The 18,140-nt window shown below is 40.2% G+C and overlaps 3 protein-coding genes across 7 annotated transcripts in view; 2 read left to right on the top strand and 1 right to left on the bottom strand.

Annotated features, from left to right (window-relative positions):
* Positions 1–4,275, top strand: part of pds5a (PDS5 cohesin associated factor A) — a 30,794-nt gene extending 26,519 nt beyond the window's left edge. For 3 of the 5 annotated variants that reach the window (XM_078260151.1, XM_078260160.1, XM_078260135.1), the window contains exons 30-34: positions 1,589–1,740; positions 1,822–1,909; positions 2,003–2,277; positions 2,499–2,795; positions 3,281–4,275. In XM_078260151.1, coding sequence (XP_078116277.1) covers positions 1,589–1,740; positions 1,822–1,909; positions 2,003–2,277; positions 2,499–2,795; positions 3,281–3,284 — 816 coding nt within the window. In that variant the 3' untranslated portion in view covers positions 3,285–4,275. The remainder of the gene's footprint in view (positions 1–1,588; positions 1,741–1,821; positions 1,910–2,002; positions 2,278–2,498; positions 2,796–3,280) is intronic. The other 2 variants (XM_078260143.1, XM_078260169.1) reach the window with 2 other exon arrangements.
* Positions 4,276–4,509: 234 nt separating this feature from the next.
* On the bottom strand, positions 4,510–11,369 carry ube2kb (ubiquitin-conjugating enzyme E2Kb (UBC1 homolog, yeast)). Its single transcript, XM_078260181.1, is given in 8 exon segments — positions 4,510–6,941; positions 7,631–7,759; positions 7,876–7,975; positions 8,090–8,172; positions 9,874–9,932; positions 10,033–10,126; positions 11,261–11,356; positions 11,358–11,369. Coding segments are annotated over 8 exon segments (648 nt in total). The 3' UTR covers positions 4,510–6,866.
* Positions 11,370–12,957: 1,588 nt separating this feature from the next.
* Positions 12,958–18,140, top strand: part of smim14 (small integral membrane protein 14) — a 6,072-nt gene continuing 889 nt past the window's right edge. The window contains exons 1-5 of the mRNA XM_078260121.1: positions 12,958–13,119; positions 14,792–14,889; positions 16,053–16,101; positions 16,198–16,352; positions 17,671–18,140. The exon at positions 17,671–18,140 is cut by the window's right edge and continues 889 nt beyond it. Coding sequence (XP_078116247.1) covers positions 14,815–14,889; positions 16,053–16,101; positions 16,198–16,352; positions 17,671–17,709 — 318 coding nt within the window. The 5' untranslated portion in view covers positions 12,958–13,119; positions 14,792–14,814 and the 3' untranslated portion in view covers positions 17,710–18,140. The remainder of the gene's footprint in view (positions 13,120–14,791; positions 14,890–16,052; positions 16,102–16,197; positions 16,353–17,670) is intronic.

Here is an 18,140-nt window from a genome sequence, read left to right as displayed (position 1 = left end):
TGGGGCAAAAAAGTATTTAGTCAGCCACCAGTTGTGCAAGTTCTCCCACTTAAAAAGATGAGAGAGGCCTGTAATTTTCATCATAGGTACACTTCATCTATGAGAGACAAAATGAGAAAAATAAATCCAGAAAATCACATTGTAAGATTTTTAATGAATTTATTTGCAAATTCCTCGGGAAAATAAGTATTTGGTCACCTACAAACAAGCAAGATTTCTGGCTCTCACAGACCTGTAACTTCTTCTTTAAGAGGCTCCTCTGTCCTCCACTCGTTACCTGTATTAATGGCACCTGTTTGAACTTGTTATCAGTATAAAAGACACCTGTCCACAACCTCAAACAGTCACACTCCAAACTCCACTATGGCCAAGACCAAAGAGCTGTCAAAGGACACCAGAAACAAAATTGTAGACCTGCACCAGGCTGGGAAGACTGAATCTGCAATAGGTAAGCAGCTTGGTGTGAAGAAATCAACTGTGGGAGTAATTATAAGAAAATGGAAGACATACAAGACCACTAATAATCTCCCTCAATCCGGGGGCTCACGCAAGATCTCACCCGTGAGGTCAAAATGATCACAAGAATGGTGAGCAAAAATCCCAGAACCACACGGGGGGACCTAGTGAATGACCTGCAGAGAGCTGGGACCAAAGTAACAAAGGCTACCATCAGTAACACACTACGCCGCCAGGGACTCAAATCCTGCAGTGCCAGATGTGTTAAGCCAGTACATGTCCAGGCCCGTCTGGAGTTTGCTAGAGAGCATTTGGATGATCAGAAGAGGATTGGGAGAATGTCATATGGTCAGATGAAACCAAAATAGAACTTTTTGGTAAAAACTCAACTCGTCGTGTTTGGAGGGGAAAGAATGCTGAGTTGCATCCAAAGAACACCATACCTACTGTGAAGCATGGGGTTGGAAACATCATGCTTTGGGGCTGTTTTTCTGCAAAGGGACCAGGACGACTGATCCGTGTAAAGGAAAGAATGAATGGGGCGATGTATCGTGAGATTTTGAGTGAAAACCTCCTTCCATCAGCAAGGGCATTGAAGATGAAACGTGGCTGGGTCTTTCAGCATGACAATGATCCCAAACACACCACCCGGGCAACGAAGGAGTGGCTTCGTAAGAAGCATTTCAAGGTCCTGGAGTGGCCTAGCCAGTTTCCAGATCTCAACCCCATAGAAAATCTTTGGAGGGAGCTGAAAGTCCGTGTTTCCCAGCGACAGCCCCAAAACAGCACTGCTCTAGAGGAGATCTTGCACAATTGGTGGCTGACTAAATACTTTTTTGCCCCACTGTAAACACTTGTTTGCTTTTTATTGTTTAGCTAAGTAGGCAAAAAAACCATTGTCATTTTATTGTTAGTTTAGAAACATCTGTTTTAACATATTTGTATTCTCAGTATATGAGTATAATGCTTGGGTCAGAGTCAAAGGGGAGCAGAGAAAATTGAGTGATCTATTGAACTCTGAGTAATCACTGATCATTTTTACACGCCACACAGCTGTTGGGGATCTAAACTATCAAATGCTTACCAGCCTAATACCATTAACTGCACCCTACAACTCCACCCTTTCTCTAAGCAGCCTAAACCGGCTCCAGTGTTGGGAGCTGTGAACAAGCCTCTGACGGTACCAGGGAGGAGGATCTTCACCAAGACCACCACAGTGTCAGACACCAGTAACCCCAGCACCAACTCCTCCCCGCTGAGCTCCTCAACTATCAATAAGAACAGGTATATATAGACTCACTACGCACACTCGCGCACACACGTCAAGAGTAATGCCGCCTTCAACTTTTTAAACGTGTCTTGTAGTAACAGCAATGCTGCCACTGAGTCGTCAGAGAGCCAAACGCAGGAAAACAACGAGAACCCAGTCATCAAGAATGAAGAGGGGAAGAAGGTAAGCTGAGCCAACCAGATGTCAGCTGGAACTACACTTACTGCAACATTAAGAGAGTTATCTTGACTGAGCTTTTCTCACCGTCTCTCTCAGGAGGAGCAAAGTCAGATTGCGACCCCTGACGCCGAGACAGAAGCGTCGCCCGTCAAACGACGTGGCCGTCCATCAAAAACGGCTGCTGCCGCCGCCCCTGTGGCAGCTGAAAAGGAAGGAGCAGCGGCAGCAACGGGAGGTGGCGCTGGCAGAGGAAGGAAGAGAGCAGCTGACCCCAACTCCAACCCATCGGCAGCGTCAATCAACATCAAGATGTCAAAACAGCAGCAGCAGCAGAATGACGAGGGGACAAAGAGACAGATTGACTTGCAGAGGTGAGAGTCAGGAAGGGTGCAGCAGAAAGTAACTTAAGATGGTATTTACCTTAGTAGCTTAGCTTATCGTTTGGCAGATAAATGATGAATAGGCTCGACAGTGGTGCGTTTTAACTTTGTAGTCCCAGTTTGTGTCCGTTTCACCGAAAAGCTAATCAACCTAACCCTGAGATTGCACAAAAATCCCATCGTCTTTCAGATGTCAACCGTTTTCTCTTCAGGTGGTCATATGTGAGCACAGAGAAGGAAAAAGAGAGAAAATGGGAGCCTGAAGAGGAGACAGGGAGAGCTGTAGGGACAGTCGCCCTCCTCCTGGGCAGCGAGGGCGAAACTGAGATAGAGCTGGAGTCCAGCCCAGAGGGGGTTATCTGTGGCAGGAATGACAGGGAGGGATACCCCCTCAAGCAAGGGCAGAGCAGCTGTGCAGCCTGGTCCGACACATCTAGCCAGGGAGATACCAAGTCTACAAGGAGAGGAGTTCTTCTGGCAGGCAGGGAGAGCCCAACAGTGGGCTGGCAGTGAGTTGGTTTAGCCCAGGATGTCTCTAAACACCAGAGTGTTTTAGGTCTTGCTTTTCTACCATGTCAGTCATTCCCCAAATACAACAAATTTGTCTGTTAAAGGGAAAATGTGCCACCTTTTGAATGTTTATGTCCAATCAGTACTGATGGTACTTGTAGTCCATTGAAGAAATAAATTCCCCAGTGTGTGCTATATTGACTGAGAATGCAAGTTATTCTGCTTAGGATGCATTGCACGTGATTGACAAGTTTGCTAAGCCCTCTTAGCTTTTTTTTCTTCATTCAAATGGGACAGAAACAAAATAAAATGTACCTGATCCAATAATCACCAACTCTGGTTTGGTCGAAATAAATCTTTATTTCACAGATCAAAATGTGATTCCATTCAATTGGAAAAATAAATGGGGTTAGGGTCTGTGACCGGTGAAAAGAGCCAAGAGTCAACTGGGCTGACACTGAGTCCAAACTTTGTTGTCTTTCAGGTAAAGAGGAAACCGGTGAAGGTGAAATCAAGACTGTAGAGAACGGGCCAGACTCTTCCTCATTGCTCCTCGACCCTACGTACACGCTCCTCTGACTCTAAAGCTTTCCTGGACACATTATGGACCTTTCCTAAAACACACACACGTACACACAAACCACTGACATCCTAGAAGGTTTTAAATACCCTTATAGTCTTGATTTGAAGTTCATTGTATGTAGGTCTTACTCCAAAAACATGTTTTTTTTCTTTGTGTTTGTTGCTCTTTGCTTCTTTTGTGGAGCCATTTTTAAAAAAAAAAACAAACAAAAACAGGATGGACATTTTACAAACATTTTAATCTGGTTCTGATTGTTGCTTATTAAATTCCCTGGGAAAAATCCTACTGTATGTCTCCTGACCTCTTCCTCCTTATGTCTCTGTTGCACAATATTTTTTATTTTGAGCTTACCCGTTTTACTTACACAGTTGTATTTTGTAAATACCCATTGCAGTTAAACGTTTTTTAATATCCAAGACCGTTTGCAGAAAAATTGCTGAAAACGGCTGTAACCTGGAACATCATAGCATAAGATTTGTGCATTTAACAGATGTACCGACACCAAAATTTTATAAACTTTGGTATGTTTAGGTTTCTAACTTTGGTATGTTGAGATGCTTTAGCTTGATTATAGCATCACAAAGCCCAGTAGAAACACTCTGTGGCCTTTTAACTGCCACCTGTAATGGTTTTAAAGGCCTTTTTGATTTATTTCCAGCGTGTTAATGGACAAATTTAAGCTGTCAAACATTTGTGTTTGGATACTGTGCTCCAAGCTCGCCGAGACTGGTCTGGGGCTCTGAAATCCAGCTGGGTTTGAATTACCTTTGTTTGTTTTTTTACTGCTGAAGTATGAAACAATACTTCCCTTTGGAATTCATAAATGATATATTACTATACAAGTATGTGTTCAGGTTTTTGTTCATCTATTACAATTAAATATTTTTTGTACTTTTGTCAGTTATTTTGCTGGGTAAATCCTGATTTTAAGCATTGGGTGAGTGGAAACCTTGCGGGCTGTGTTGACAACTTAATTTCGATGTAGTTAAAGTATGCCTATTCTCATGATCATATTTAATTTTTTTTTCAGAAAATAAATGCTTTTAGATGTTACCATGCAGTGCATTTGTCTTGATCACCGTGTTTATGAAGTGTAGTTTTCAGAAGCCAAAAGACCTGACAAAAGCAAATGAGGTTTTCCACTTTTTTTTAATCAAAGAAACATGACACTGTCACAATAAATAACCATGCTTTTATACTGCTGATGCTTGCTTCCAAGGAAACAAAAGAGGAAAATAAGTCTCAATCCAAATGGAGAAACTGAGATGCAACAGCCCCTTTTTCTATGCTTCGTCATCGTGCAACATTGTACATAGTGAGAACACTGGGGAGGAGGGGGCCTCCTTTCATTTTTCTTACAAAATATAGATCCAGCCATCAATGGTGCACTCCAGTGATAACGAGATGGCTCTTTATCAAGAACTGGATTATTTACAAGTGAAGGAGATGGCGTGTGCCTTCTACCTTTGACTATGAACCTTTTTTTTTTTTGGCTCTGGCTGTTAAACTTCACCATCTGTGGAGACTGTGCACGATAACTCCATGTAATACTGTAATATGCTAGCCTAGAAATCTAGATGCACCCTAGCGGCAGCAAATGTAATTCCCAGCCAACATCTTGATGTGGGTCTGGCTTGTCAGGCTAGTAACATGCCAGTGTTGGTAGCAACTGAGCTGGAGGCCAAGCAAAAGGAAGATATTTTTTATTTATTTCAAAGACGTGTAAGGATTCATCAACACCCCACTTCTCTATATATGAAGCATTTCTTTACAGTCTGTGTACCTCAAATACCTCAAAACACTGTGCAGGCCTGCTATCTGCTTCAGAGGAGTTCCAGCCTCTTACTACTCAGACATCGTTCATAGACAACCTCAATGAGTATTTTATTTGGCTGTTTAGTAAAGCATGTTTGGTAATATAGGAAGTCACCTATACCCCTCTAAGTTTTGATTGCGTACTGCTGGATTGGATCAGGGATTCTGATAAAGCTCCCCCTCTTAATGATCAACATCAGGACTGAGAGGGTGAGCAGATCCCTTAACCAGTGGTTGAAAGTAACGTGCCTATGGTTGAGAATGATTGCTCTGAAATCAGTAAAAGAAAAACCACAGCACTTCGAACTCAAAATCCTTAATGACATTCAGAATCACTCATTTCTTCTTGAGGTGTGTCCCCTGTTGGTGCCAGGTGGGTCTGTTCAGAGCAGAAGAGACTATTTTCTAGCCACATACTCAACAGAAAAGGCTTCGGTTCACTACAGATATCGTGCCAAACTGTGCTTAAGTGGCTTGCCGAGCAGAGCTTCCAGGTGTCTCTCTCTCTTTCCGCAAACTAGAAAGAGTCTCGCGAGTTCCACAAGTCTGAAGGGAGGTTGAACCGAACAGGACCCCCCCCCCAATCACCACATCATTTGGCCAAATAAAATAAAAGGCAGCATAGAACATGCAAGGACAAGAAAAGGTTGGGTTGTGGTGTAGCAGAAAAGGCTGCATGTAAGGGCCTGAGCTGGCTGTCACCTCCTGTCCCATTAGGGCCAGGATTTTGGCTGTGTCATCCCTAAACAACAATCTTAAAAAGAAAAAACAGGGATTTCAGAGGGATTTCTCATGGATCACAAAAGCATTAAAAAAAAAATAAAAAAAACATCTCCATATAATTGTAAACTAGGCATAGTTTATATTTAAAATAATTTGTTTTACAATGCCATGTAAGAAAAGCAAAGTGTAATCCCATTGTATTTTCAAATTTACACACATCTATTTACAGATACCTTTTTTGTCTTCTGTGCAGATGTTTGAGGATGTTTGAGTAATCTTTTCTAATTCTGCAGAGAGAGGAAAAACCCTGCAGGTGATTGAAGCGTCTATGATAAACTGTTCAGGAACAATCCATTACACTATCCAGTCGAGTAAATTTACTCCAGCTAGACCTTTATAGTATTAAATGTCCATAAAAGAGAATAATCTGACATAAGGTCTAACTGGTTGTAGCAGGGAGTAAATGGGGATTTACTGAGAGAGCTGTATGCAGATTTCCTTCACATTTCACCCTGGACAATCTACCAGGAAATGGCAGTTATTTGATTCTTTGCAATATTAGGAACAGAAATTTGTGAGGGAAAAAAAAAAAAAAGAAAGAAAAAGGTTTCAGAGCCAATATGAATAAAGAGCATAGAAGACAAGATGAATGATTGAAAGCTTTTGGTGGCTTATTACAAGGACACACAGTTTGAGTTAGTGGAAGAAAAGACAGCGTAATGGACAGATGGGGTCAGACAGGCAACGGGGTGTTGTGCATATTGGCGATTGCGGCGCTACTGTTGTTGAGTTTGTAGCAAACAAACTTGTTACAAAAGAAGGCTCAGACTGCTGTGGTGAATGTGGGGGGGGGGTTGTCTGTGTAACAGAAGGCAGTGGTGGAATGGATGCCAGGGAGGAGCTGATGCTATGATGAAGGGAGTCTGGGATCCTCACACCTGGCTGCGTTTCAGTTGCTGAGGAGCAACTCTGTCGCCGTTTCCACATCCCAGGATTTTGAAGACAAGGCTGCTATTACTGCATTCTGTATGCGGAGGAGGATTAAAACAGTATTGTAATGCGTGTGTCATTTGCAACATCAAGTTCATAAAAAAACAAATGATTTTAAAGTATACTATTATGAACATCAGATATGTCAACCCTTTGAGCAGCTTTTCTTCTGAAAACTAAAATGAAATAAATTCTTTCCATGGTAATTCTGTTTGAATAAATCGTGCCTTGTTAAGAGTAAATCCTTTGACATTACTACAGTGAGACTACACAACCCCTGACAAACATGCTGTCAAATAAGGCAGCAACTTACAATTCTGACTACTTCCATTATTGATTAAAACGGTCTATTTCTGTTTAATCTATAAAAGTAGAAATACAGTAATAAAAAAAAATGCTAATCAGAAGTTCCCTGCGTCCAAGGTTACATATTCAAATGTGCCGTTTCGTCTGACCAACCATCCAAAACCTGAAGATATTCAGTGTATTAACACAGACGACAACTATTATAAAACATATTTACGTTCAAGGAGCTGGAAACAAGAAAATGGCCTTAAACTATTATCAGAATTGTTGCCTATTCATTTTCGGATTTTCGATTGGTCGACTAACTGTTTCAGTTTAACTATGAAATAACCCCACCCCAAAACTCTCCTGTCCCACACCATGCTTTGTTCAATATATAAATGTTATGGTACAACAACAACAGGCAGTGGTTCTGACCTTATCAAAGCCCATGGCACAGAGTTTGTCTATTTTGCGTGTGTAGTCGGGACTGGAGATGGGAGCGCCTGCATAGACGTGAGACCACAGCCTTGCCGTCTGTTTGAACATTTCTGGGTTCTGCTTGTACTGAGGATGCAGAGACAAAGCTCAGTGAGGTCAAATATAAAAGGATTCAGCAAACAGTGACTGGAGAAAAAAAAAAAAAAAAGAGAGAGAGAGAGAGATTCAAACACCTTTCTCACCTGGTTTGCTACTACTGCATCCTGTGGATCATCTGGTTCTGCTGCAGCGAGGAGAGCCTGTAGAGACAACAGCACCGTCCGCAGGGTCATAGCAGCTGCCCTGGGGGAGACACAGTCAAAGTTGGAGCAGATAAATGGAGGGTGTTTGAGATGGAGAAGACACACTGGAACATTGGGTATGGTAGTTCACAAGGTTCAGGGACATCTCACTCACCACTGGTCTTTTAAAATGTCCAGACATATTGCTCCTGTCACAGAACTGATATTAGGGTGCCAGATCTTAGAAATGAAGCGCACCTAAGAAAGACAGGTGTGAGAGGTTATCTGGATAAAAATGGTTTAAATACAGAGAAAAGGGGGGCACGTGTAGGTTACAATGGGTCTTGAGATCCTTTTAAAAAAAAAAAAAAAAAATATTGGATTTGTTATACAACTTGCATCAATATGACAAAATACTTCATTCGTCAGGTATTTAATTCACTGAAGAAGCCAAAAACAGACATTCCTCTCTTATTATATCACCATATATATCAATATTGCAATGTAAAATTACTGTGATGGATGATTTTATGTCTATCAGGGCTGTAACGATATGCGATATGAAACCGAATACTCAGATCCACGAACCTGTGTCGCGCTTCCAACTCCCAGAGTTATCCTTCCCATCCAGATCACATCGCAAGTTGCATTTTAAGCTCCTCTTTTTTTCTGCTTGTGGAGAGCTACGTGACACATGTAACTATATTGATGAGGACCGGCGAGTTAAATCGGCCGTCCGAGAGTACACCAGGCAGACACACAGCTGACAACCTGCAGGTGGAGGCGCTGGAGACAGCTCGGACATACACGCCGCGGGCCGCTGTGGACTTGTGTAAGTCCCGCAAACGGTTTCAGGATAGTGGCTGCATCTGTCCAACAATGCACAAAACATCAACACCGGTACAAGCCTACAGCTGTCCGCCGACACGGAGTGTGGAAAGTGTGTCAGAGCCTCCCGGACAGGTGAAATGAGACTCCGTTTCCTGTACTTTCTTTTGGAAGGCTGGCTGGCTTATAAAATCGCAGCTTACTAGCTAATTAATTAGCCTGAGTTAAACACTAGCTATCAGTAAACAGAAGGTAGTGGCTGGTGTGTGCGCCAATGTTTATGCGTTTGTGTGGTTAGCCCGCCCTCACGTTTGGTTAGTGTTAGTGTTAATTTCGGACCCTGCACAGTATTGTGAAACAGTAGCCATTTAATTTACTTTGTGAATGTAAGAGAACTTGATTGAAGAAGAATTTTCAATATGAAGAGAATACGTTTACTCCAAAACTATGATGCTAACCAGGATGACAGTGTTCATTAGAGCTGGGCAGTTGATCAAATGTTATTTTCAATTACGATTTTGGCTTTCAACGGTTATGAAAACAAGATAATCGCAATAAACAATTATTGTGCCACATTCCACTTCGTCACAGTGATGCTCTTGTTCTGTCTTACATTATAAATCCAGCGCACTCTTTTCTTTACAACAGGATGCTTTTGCCTGTTTTTGCTGAGTTACTGACTGGAATATGTTAATTACAGTTTACCAAAACTGTTATATATGAATAATAACTGAATATATGTTTTGAGTTTTCAGTGGGTTTTGGCAGTGCACTACAACATATTTGATCCAGTTCATTTTAGTCCAATTTATTTTTGTATATTTAATATATATATATATATATATATATATTTTTAGCAGTTATTTATTTATATATATTTTTAAATAAGTTCAAGAACATCCACTGTTAAAAATACGTTTTTTTTTAAATATAAAAGTTAAGTAAATGCATGAGGTTTCTGAAGTAGCAGAGTAGAGAGTAGTCCTGTTAAATAATCATAATCTCAACATTGACCAAAATAATTCTGCCATAATCGAGCAGACATAATGTATATGTAAATGCACTAGAGAGAGAGAGAGAGAGAGAGAGAACATGCAGCGCGTAAAAGATGGAAGCAACTAAAGCACATACCTTTGGCGGGTTAAAAGGATAAGTTTCTGGGATTTTTATTTCAAGCTGATATCTGCCACCTTGGAAAGAAAGGAAAACAACAGCATAAGAAATCATAACATTAAAGTCTTGTAACAAATATTATGTCAGTATAAGTGGAATGCAGGTCTGTGACAATACCTTCATATGGTGTATCTGGAGGACCTGCTATCTCCCCCCTCAGCTCTGTGAAGTTCTCATCCACCAAATCTACTTTTATCTGGTTTTTACTTGTCTATGGGTTGAAACAAATGAGAGGGACACAATGAGTTACCCTGGTGTTTCAAGGAATCACAGCTCTCAGCCTGTGTCTTGACATATCTCTGTCAAGTATGAAACCACATACATTTACAAACAAATCAGAATCAGCTTTAATGTCCAAGTAAGTGTGAACACATACAGGGAATTTGACTCTGGCTTTTTATTGCTCTGAATGTACACATAGAAATACTACTTAAAAACAAGCACAACAAAGCAGAACAAGGTAAACATTTGACTACTATGTACAGATATGAGTTTATTATATATATATATATATATATATATAAAAAAAACACACAGGTACATGCATATGCATACACACGTAACCAAATTGCTCTATGAGGATTAAATGTGTCAAACAAATGGCTGTTAAGGCACAACTGGGATTTTCTACAAAAATCTAAATCGGTTTGTTCCACAGGAGCAACATAGATAGCTTGCCACTAGAGCTAAGCTAGCAAAAGTTGTCATAACTACAAACCCACAATAACAAGACTTGACAGGTAGCAGCATGACAAAATACACACTTTAAAATGACCGTAGCCCTTCCCTCTTGAAACCAACAGTTGATTACTGTTTAATAATTGCGATAAGTTGGTGAACTTTGTATCATAACACCACAGGCTAGCTAGCAGGCTAGCAGTGAATGAGATGTCAAAACAACGAGCAAGCTAAAAGCTGCTAACCCCTAGTGTCATTAACTAGCTAATTCAGGTTAGTAAACACCTAGCTAGCCTTAACGTTACCTTGTATGAGGCGAGTGCTATTTTAGTTATGTATCTAATTACCCAAAAGGTATGCGGTATTGTTTGTTAGAAACAAAGGGCCTGTCAGTTAAAAAAAGCTGAATCCCCGGTGTTTCCTGAACACACCCACCTGATACAACAGGAGAGGTCGGACCAGACACTGACATCAAGCTAAAGCTAGCTAAAGTTCTGCTGTTTAACGTGAAGGCCTGACCTGCTGCAACACAGGACTGGGACCTGACGTTAGATCATGTTGGTGTCTGTCATAGCGGCTACAGACACTTTACATTTAAATTAAGTTGAAACAGTAACAACAAGGAGATGAATCGAAATAAAGAAAATAGCCAGCAACGTTACCGCACCTCTTCGCTTTTGAGAACTTCTTTGAACTCCCGCTTGATCCTTTGGACCGCGATGTTAGCCATGGCTGTGTCTGCTGAACTGCTGCTGCTGCCTGCCTTGAGGCCACATCCGGGGCCTCTCTCTCTCTCTCTCTCTCTCTCTCTCGCTCTCTCTCTCTCTGTGTGTGTGTGTGTGTGTGTGTGTGTGTGTGTGTGTGTGTGTGTGTGTGTGTGTGTGTGTGTACGCACGCGCGCACGCACACAGTGCAGCTAAATGGAGTAGAAACTGGAAGTTTTATTCATGCGCTCTGGTAGGCTACATGTGGTTATTTTCTTTTCAAACTTGCCTTCAGGACATTTCTCATCATGTGCTGAACACATCGGATTTCTAGCACTGGTCATTCACCTACAGAATTTTACATCTGACTGTGATGTATCATGGGGATTTTACTTTTTTTTTAGATAGTTTTTTGTTTGTTTTTTGGATTATGGAGCACAACTAAAAAGTTGGCTAAGGGAATAAAGCTGTCAGATTCAACACCTTTTTTTAACTTCTATCACTCCTTACATATATGCTGACACTTCATCTGTCTCTGGCGCTTTTAATTTCACTCAAATGACATTTCAAATTTCATCTGAACGTTCAGCTGTTTTCATCACTTACTCACTTACTTCCACTGACAGTTCAACTGCTTTCATGGCTTAGATATCAACTTCCATTTAAGTTGCTTTCATATTTTATTAAGTGGGGTGTAAGTAGGCCTACTGAAATAAAAGTTGTCAGGTTACCCTTGACAGAGTGACACGTATTTAGCAAACGTATTATTGAACCTTTTACTCCACTTCACTTATCTGACAGCTAGTTAGTATTTTGCCGATTTCACATACAAAACATCTATTACGTTTATAAAATATGAACAGAATTATCTTTTTGACAAGATACAACATTAAAATGCTACGTACACATTTATGCATCAGTAATAATGCTCCAACAGTATAATATAAAAACACTTTGAAAGGCTGATGATACTTTTGTACTTTAACTCAAGTAACATTTTAAATTTTAAATTTAAATTTAATGTATTACTTTATTTTACTTTTATTACTACTTCTTACTTTTAATTTTTAGTTTTCTATTCCATCAGATAAATATGAAGTAATTACATCTTATTATATATTTATATATTGGTACAGTGGCGGAATAAGTATATTTAACCAAAGTAAAAATAGCAATGCTATGATGAAAAAAGAATCTGTTATAAGTAATAGTCCTGCATTCAAAATCAAAGTTAAAATATACATTATATACATATATATATATATATATATATATATATATATTATATTATATTATATTATATCATTGGAAAATAAATATATTGATGGATTACCAGAATTTTTGTATATGGTGGAAAGTAGCTTTAAACAGAAATATTCAAGTACAATGTTAAGGTATTGTACTTTTTAAGTACAGTATTTGAGTTACATTCCAGCACTGTATATTTGGTTACACAACTGTACAGATGTTGTAGCTTGGTTCATCTGCCTCTGTATGATGATAGGCAGCCGGACTGTTTTACTATCCAGTCGTTTCTGTCGTTTCCTAGTGTGATTGGCTCAAAGGCCCACCCATTAAAGGTCTGAACCAATCAGAGACGTTTAAATCGCACTGTGCGTGTCTACAGCCCCCCTCCCCCTCAGTTCCCGGATGTCTGTCGTGAAGAAGGTTGGCTCCGTTGCCTCACGTTCACCAAACAAAACACAGACGGTAGGTTGACATGTCTGCAATCTAATGGTTTCTGTGGGGAACAAGTGCTGCAGCGGTGCAGCCCAGGCCCTCTAAAGACATCTAACTGTTTCTCAACATCTACACAGCTCAAGTAAGTCGTGTTTTAAAGCCATTTGCTGTCACGTCTGTCTCTAATCATATGTTCATTGTTAACAGTCGGAAAAAAGACAAAGCTGTGAGTTTTCTGTGGGTTGGCTGGCTAGGTTAGCAAGGAGCTAGTCGAACGTTAGCTAAATGAATTCAAGCAAAGGGGGTTTAAGGGGTTGGTTAATAAAAAGTGATGGTAGCTGCCCTTGAATGGATTTCAGAATCAAAATCGAAATAAGATTTATTGCCAAGTAAGTAACACTTAAAAGGAATTTGCCTTGGTGATTAGATACATAAACGTGTTAAGGAAATAAACAAAGCAAAATACTCCAACAGACGAGTACATAAATATATAATATGTATATTACAATAAATAATTTATACAAGACACGATAACCTAACAAATATGTACAATACGAAAATGTGGTATGTTTTTTTTTTTTAATCTTTTTTTATTGAGAAAGACAAAATGTAGTAAGTGTAAATCATTTTAAAAACCAATATCAACCCTTGTAGAACGCGGTATGGTTTTGTGCAGGGTGTGCAAAAATGTTGAGGGAAAGTGCAAAAGTTAGCATATATATGTACATATATCATATATATATGTGTATATATATATATGTATATATATATATATGTGTGCAAGTGCAATGGTCAGGTATATAGTCCAGGATGTTCGCTGATGTAACGTGTAGTGTCTGGGAAGGTGTGGCTAAAACAAGCCAGTCAACATAATATGCAAAAAGACAACATAAGATGCCAAGACAAAAACTGCAAAGACCATGCAAAACCCATAACCATAAATTAAACATAAATTATTATTATTTTCAACTCTGTATTTAAACATATCCTGGTCACTATTTATTTAAAAAATAATTAAAATGAATCTTGGGATTTCGAATTTAAAAATCCTTGTGTATGTTAATAAAAAAAAAAATTACGACAAAGAAAGGGATAGAAATTCAGTCAACCAAATATCAATGTTATCGGTCTCAAAAATGCAGTATAGTGGTGTAGACCCAGATAACGTTGATTAGGCACCCGTTGCAGACATCTGTGCATTTGACTGTATATTTGTCCAACAACTGATACATGCATTGTCAAGCAATTGCTTGCTTTCACTCCATCTTGAGCTGACACCAGCCTCCCGTCATGATAGGTGGTAAAGGTAAACCAGTTCAGACTTTACATTTCAGAAATGCATGGACGGCACCAGAATCAACTAATAAAAAATATCCAGTATGTTGTTAATAAAGGTCGAATTAGAGTTTTTTTTTGTTTTTTTTTTCAATAAAATAACGTCTCACTCATTTCTCAGTTCACTTTTTATTTTTTTCACTAGCTTTACTGTGAAGTTACACCGCTGCAGCGAAAAAATGCAATAACATGTAGTGTTTAAAAACGTTTACCTGGCAGCATATGGGGCATTTCCTTTGAAGATGCAAATATAAATACAGAGAAAACAGCTCTCACTGTTGACAAAGACCTACATTACATGCAGCAAGATAATACAGCCACAGAGTCTGCTGACGGTTGTTAACTGAGCAGTCTCCTCCCTCTAATCTGTGTGCCTGTGAAACAACAATAGAGCACAGCGCTGACAAGAGGGAGCATTAGGTTTCTTTCACTTGTAAATGTACGTCTTAGTTGCATACTGTACTTTCATTTTGTTCCAGGGGTGGACACCATCTGGTGAGAAATGGCAGAGGGAGGTTTTGACCCTTGTGAGTGCATCTGCACCCATGAGTATGCTATGAGGCGCCTAATCAACCTGGTAAGTCATGGAACTGAGTAAGTGTGATTGATAAGTGTCAGACCTATAACAGAGTTGAGGGGCAGGGACAGGTCAAAATATTCCAAGTATGCAGTGGGAGGTAAAAATATCTCCTGCCAAAGTTGAGAGAAGGGAGGCAAAGAGATTAATGTTATAAACAACTAGCAAGTAAATGAAAGTCTCAGCCAGAGAGAAGGAAATGAAAAGCTGCCGACTGAACATGAGCCAACATATCCTGGTTCCTGCTCAGTGTTTATCTTGAGAGCCTATCAGTTCTGCCACACAGAGACGTTTCATTCTGTTGCATTGTGTGCTGTCACATTTGCATTGTTCTTGTAAATATTCTCCGACTCTTCTTGATGGAAGGTGTGTTGAAAAAGATGAGGTCAAAATTATTGAGAGAAACTACTTTTAAAGAAAGAATAAAGCTTGTAATTATGTTATCAGTTTCCCAGTGACCTCATTGGCTCTTTGTGCACAGGTGTAACTTGCATGGCGAGCTGCAGTTGGCTCAGAGCTTAAAACCTCCCTCGGGGTTTGTGATTGTCGTGCAGCAGAAAAGGGTGTTGTACAAAAAACTATAAGAATTTACACAGCGTTAGCCATTTAGAACTGTACAGTATATTTTAGGAGACAGGCACCATCCACATATGAATATGTGCTGTTGGAAAACCGTAAGCTGCAGTGGGTCATTTGTCTGTATGCCTAATGTAACAAGGAACTCTTAAAGTTTATGTTTTATTAGCAGAGTGTTTAGACTACCTGTATTTTCTCTCTTTCTAGATGAAAGAGAGCAGTGGACACACCAGAGTAAATAAGTCATATTCTCTTTGTATTAAAGGGGCTGTACTCGAAATACTGGGGGGGGGGGATGGGAATGCCTCTACATGGCTCTCACAGACCATTTCCTTAAATCGGAAATAACAGTTTTTTTCACAGCCACATGCACTAAAATGCATGCGCGGCCAGACCGGCTATCAATATAAGGGACAGAGAAGCTCGGATTACAACACACACAGAGGGAGTGTGATTTCAATCTCTGCTCTGGACCCCATTACTCCACATAAAAAAAAAATATACGTTTGCCGCTATATTAATGTTCTGAATGTCGAGTACATCCCCTTTTTAAATCTACTTTGTTCCTCCTGTAATTTCTCTTTCAGCTCAGGCAATCTCAGTCCTACTGCACAGACACAGACTGCCCTCAGGAATGTATGTATTTTTTCATAATGTGTTATATTATGTTCTCGAATCAGAAACATTAGTGTAGGTTACATGGGTGAAGTGGAAATATGTGTTTGTTTTCAGTGCCAGGTCCCAGTGGGCCAGTCAGCGGAGGAGGTGACCTGACCCTCCCCATGGTTCTGATGGGATGGGCAGTGCTGGCTCTGCTCCTGTTCCTGTTGCGCCCATCCAGTCTCAGGGGTTCCCGTCCCACAGGCAAACCTACTGGACCCCACAATGTCAGTATTGATGACACTCAGCCTACACAACTTTTTTTTTTTGTGGGCTTTTCCGCCTTTAATGGACAGGACAGCTAGGTGAGAAAGGGGAGAGAGAGGGGGAAGACATGCAGGAAATCGTCACAGGTCGGACTCGAACCCTGGACCTCTGCGTCAAGGCATAAACCTCTCTGTGTATGTGCGCCTCTGCTCTACCCACTGACCCAACCCGGCCACATAACAATGACATTTTGTAGGTGTAGGTTCAGTAGTGCTCTGCCTTCGTTTACCATAATAATTTACCACAAAATGGACAGTGAATCACAACATAGAAGTAAGATACTGAATAAGACACAATTTGCCTTCGTGGTGATTTACTGAAATAAAATTTAGTCCCCATTTGATGAAAACTTTTCACTGTAACATGTCAAAATCTCTTCCATAAAAATGCCTATTGGTTCAAGTTAAACACCAGAAATTCTCTTTGTGTATTTTATACCAGAGGCAGGCTGCTACATTATTGTATCAACAGTTGCTGGTTTGTTTGATATAATTATAGTTTGGGAGCTCTGGTTTTGTAGGGAACTGTATTTTTGAATTGGTTTCAATAATTTTTTTTTTTTTTTTTTTTTCTGTGCTAGCCAAGACACAGCAAGCAACCGTCTAACCAAATGCGGAAGTCGTTCATACTGTTGCTACTGTTAGTTGAGTTGTTAGTGTAAGATGAGATTTATTTTGTGAATATTTAGTTAACAGATTACCTTTTTAGGGTTACTGAAATAAGTCACATATTTCCATTAATTGTAGCTTCATAGTGTATTCTGTTCCTTGAGTTGACAAGGGAGCTATCTAACATGTTGTACCCTGCCAGTAATTCAGTAACAGTTAGGTTGGCGGAGGGATATGATGATGATGAGATGATGAAGCATGTTTTGTTATGAGTCTTGAGTTGTCCTACGCTTGGGGAGTGTCCGTAAAAGTGGACCAAGTTACACAGTCAAAGCTGTCTCTGTGCTCTTACTCTATCCACGTCCCGAAAGTACTTGTTTGTAATAACGACGAGGTAATAGTTAGCGCTAACAATAACTAGATTTACATCAGGTAAATGTTTGTTGAAAAAAACTAAATGTTTATGTGATGTGAACTTGAGCTGTATTTTAACAGGGACTCAGCTGTACACAACCAGATAAACATTTGATTATGTCTTGTTTGTCCACATTTTAAGCTCGCCTATTATTGTTGTTGTTATTATGACTAATATTAATATCACGTTATTGGTTTCAGGATGTGGTTATTGATAACCTCATCAACACTGTTTTTTTCTGGTCTTGTTTTGCAGAGCAATGGAAGAGAGCCTCCAGCACCCCCTATTGACTAGCAGTGGAGAGTAGCAGCACTCACCCACCTGCTCTGACTGGAGCTGCACAGTGAAGCTTGATTTATACTTCTGCGTAAAATCTACGCTACGTACGTAGGTACGTGAAGACACAAACCTACGCCGGACCCTACGCCGTAGCCTGACGTGCACCTCTCGAAACATGTAACTACACGTCGCTCAGCCGTAGCTTTGTAGCGTTGCATTTCCCCTGACTCATTCCCCGGTTCTCCTTCTCCATAAACAACATGAAATCAAGGAAAGGGTTAACTTTTCCTGCTAAAGATTTCCCACCTTGGTCAGAAAGCACAGGGGAGACACTTTGTTTCTCTCACTATGTCTCTAGAGTCAGTACTCGCTCCAAAGCTAATTGGCGTCACTCTCTCACTTCTCCCTCCCTCTACCACACACTCCCCACACACACACATGCCGGC

This window comes from Sander vitreus, chromosome 2 (assembly GCF_031162955.1).
Source record: "Sander vitreus isolate 19-12246 chromosome 2, sanVit1, whole genome shotgun sequence".
Lineage (NCBI taxonomy): Eukaryota > Metazoa > Chordata > Actinopteri > Perciformes > Percidae > Sander > Sander vitreus.
This window is presented reverse-complemented; position numbering and strand designations above follow the sequence as displayed.